The sequence below is a fragment of the Amphimedon queenslandica genome, unplaced genomic scaffold (genome assembly GCF_000090795.2).
Source record: "Amphimedon queenslandica unplaced genomic scaffold, v1.1 AMPQUscaffold_8912_Cont19148, whole genome shotgun sequence".
Classification (NCBI taxonomy): domain Eukaryota; kingdom Metazoa; phylum Porifera; class Demospongiae; order Haplosclerida; family Niphatidae; genus Amphimedon; species Amphimedon queenslandica.
This window is the reverse complement of record NW_003550815.1, coordinates 1-2,930: the sequence shown is the minus strand read 5'-3', so window position 1 is coordinate 2,930 and position 2,930 is coordinate 1. Positions and strand designations below refer to the sequence as shown.

The 2,930-nt window shown below is 32.6% G+C and overlaps 1 protein-coding gene across 1 annotated transcript; it reads left to right on the top strand.

Annotated features, from left to right (window-relative positions):
* The first annotated feature begins 95 nt into the window (after positions 1–95).
* Positions 96–1,872, top strand: LOC105315666 (nucleolar MIF4G domain-containing protein 1-like). Its single transcript, XM_020006914.1, has 8 exons — positions 96–216; positions 269–334; positions 601–794; positions 874–969; positions 1,027–1,095; positions 1,316–1,447; positions 1,492–1,586; positions 1,652–1,872. The coding sequence occupies exons 1-8, from the start codon at positions 99–101 to the stop codon at positions 1,803–1,805; spliced, it is 924 nt and encodes a 307-aa protein (XP_019862473.1). The 5' UTR covers positions 96–98; the 3' UTR covers positions 1,806–1,872.
* The last annotated feature ends 1,058 nt before the right edge of the window (positions 1,873–2,930 follow it).

Here is a 2,930-nt window from a genome sequence, read left to right as displayed (position 1 = left end):
GGTATGAAACTGAAATATTTTTAATCTAAAATAAATAAATTGATTTTGTTAGTAGTCCTTAGTTCTGCGTAATTATTTATTATTTCATTTTATATAGAATGAAGTTTTTATTACAAGTTGTTTCTGCTATACGTACTAATAATGTCCGTAAGATACCACAGCATGATCCAACACTACTGGAACACATGAAGAAGGTACTACGAGGACTCTTGTCAGGTGTCTATCTTATTAACCATCATCACAGTAATGTATGTGTCATTATTGTTAGGTTCATTGAATGAGTCTCAGGCAATCAATTTGAGTTTCTCGGAGTTACTTGAGGCCAGTGGCAAAGGTACTTGTACATGTACATGTACATGTATGTTATTTCTAGTGCTTAGGTGTTTTAGTGAAAATCTGCTTGTACATGTGTCTTTAAAATTTGTGACTAAAATCAGCTCAAATTTTATTACATAGATATGTATCAGAAATTGTAGCCACTTTTGATGACATATTGGGTATCATCTGTAGTCTTAATCAAGCATTTCTTATTTGCCCATAACTCAATTTATTACAAAATTTGACTAATTTCCACTTGTGCCTTTGTGGCTGTATTTTTAGGAGGCTACTGGAATACAACCAAATCATTAACTGATCTCTCTCTTACTAATAGTGGGTCTACTCCTAGTGGGTCTGGTCCTGCTCCTGTTGTTGATGATGGTAAAGATGATAAATGGATTGTATCATTATCACTGGAGCAACAGATGAACACTGACATAAGGAGGACTGTATTCTCTGTTATTATGAGCAGCGAAGTAAATATAATAATATAATTTTAAAAATATAAAGCAGTTTAAAAAGCAAAGATACTATTTCTGAATTAATTTTTCTTAGGATTATGTTGATGCTTTTGAAAAGCTGGTGAAGCTTCGCCTTAAGAGCATCCAAGAGAGAGAGATAGTGTTTGTCATTGTCCATTGCTCCTTACAAGTAAATTGAGACTGTAATGTATGTGTATTATTTTAGTGTACATATTGTCTGTTTTAGGAAAATCCTTTTAATCCATTTTATGGATATCTGAGTCAAAAGCTTATCAAATATAAGAGAGACCATCAAGTAATGTAATGCAATAATGTGACAAAAAATACATGTATATGCTATACCTACATGATAACATGACTCACATATTTCTGCTGTATATCTTACAGCAACAAGCAATGTGACAATTATTTATGCTACTATGCTACCAATATATTAAATGGCCCACATATTTCTGCTATAAATAATACACAATGAGACTACTCCTCTATTTTCATTAATCTCTTTATGTCTTCAGGTAACATTTCAGTATTGTTTATGGGATCATTTGAAAACCTTATCTTCTCTTACTTCGACCCAACGCCTCAATCTCCAGTGTCTCTTATCTCACCTCATCAGGGATCGGTCTCTATCCCTCTCAGTTCTAAGAGTCAGTATATTCTTTAATATTTCCTTGTGTCAATGATGTATTAGGTGGTTGAGTATGCAGGTATGAGTAAGGTTGAAGTAGAGTTTCACAAGTCTCTTCTAGTGATGATATTCAGTGGCCTATCTGATCAGCAGCTCACGTGAGTGTACAGTAACTACAGTATTTATAAAGTTGCTTGTAATTTCTGTCTTTATTTTACTTTAGGAATTTTGTTTGTTCAATGGGTGAAAATAGGAAGGATTTTGTGAAGAATTTGTATCATTTCGTAAGGAAACAGTCGCAGGAAAAGAACACCAAAACATCACGGAATATTTTTAAAAGATTAGAGGAGTTGCTGATAGAGACAATAGAATATTAATTGTATTACCTTGTTACATAAATGTGGATTTTTTGACAGGATAAAATTTCAACTATTTCATGCACCAGGTCTTCATAATTATTTCTACATGTAATACTAAATCATGGACTCCTATAGCTGCTAGAACCCGTACCAAGTTACTTGTACTTTAGTAGTTAGCTTTAGGGTGTCAGGACAAGGTCCACATGCTACAATATGTCTAGATTACTTTTTGCTTTAATGTGTTTTACATAAATTCTATTTGTCCTGTAAAGTCTTTAATAATAATAATAATAATAAGATACTTCCTTAAGTTCCAGAAGTCGAGTGTGTGAGGTCACTGTTTTGAATCTCACTCTGGTACCAAGTTTTATTTTTTTTGAGGTCCAAATACCATTTTAGGAAATAGACGCCTGGGCTTTTATGGAAATACGGTACAACTTATCTCACAGATATTAGAGTAATTACCTATTATATATGCTTGTATAGAAGTTTGAGCTGATTCCAATCAAAATTGGGTTTTTAATAAATTTTTAAAGTTGCTCAAAAATTGTATCAAAGTGTACCAAATTTTGCATGAAATGACTAGGAAAAAATTCTCATATTTTTTATGCATATACATCTACTTATATTGAAGTTTGAGCTAATGTTGATAGCTAATATGTAACCATAAATTTAAACTTGATGTACAATCATTATAAAAATGTATAAAGATTCTTAAGCATCCCTGAAAACCTATTAATGCTGTAATCAATGACATCAAAGGTAGGTGTATGTAAACAAGTCACTGCTAGATTTAATTACAGTGCTTTGCAGGTTGCTTGACCCTTTAAACTCGTCAATCATGTGACTTTCACCATACTAATAATACATGTCACGTGAGCAGGAAGTGGGTCAAGCAACCTGCAAAGCTCTGTAGCAATGAAAGGTCTATACAAGGAAATGCAAATGTCATTTCAAACTATTAAAGTCATGAATATCTATAAGCACCAGTATAATGTGTATATTGGTGATATTGATCATTGAAAAAGCTTTGTCTCAGATTAAACTTATCACAAATACACCCACAATCGCTTTCGGCACTTTTTACTGTTCATTTGTTTTCTCCATACAGGCTCTGAAAACTTATCAAGAAGAAAAATAGCT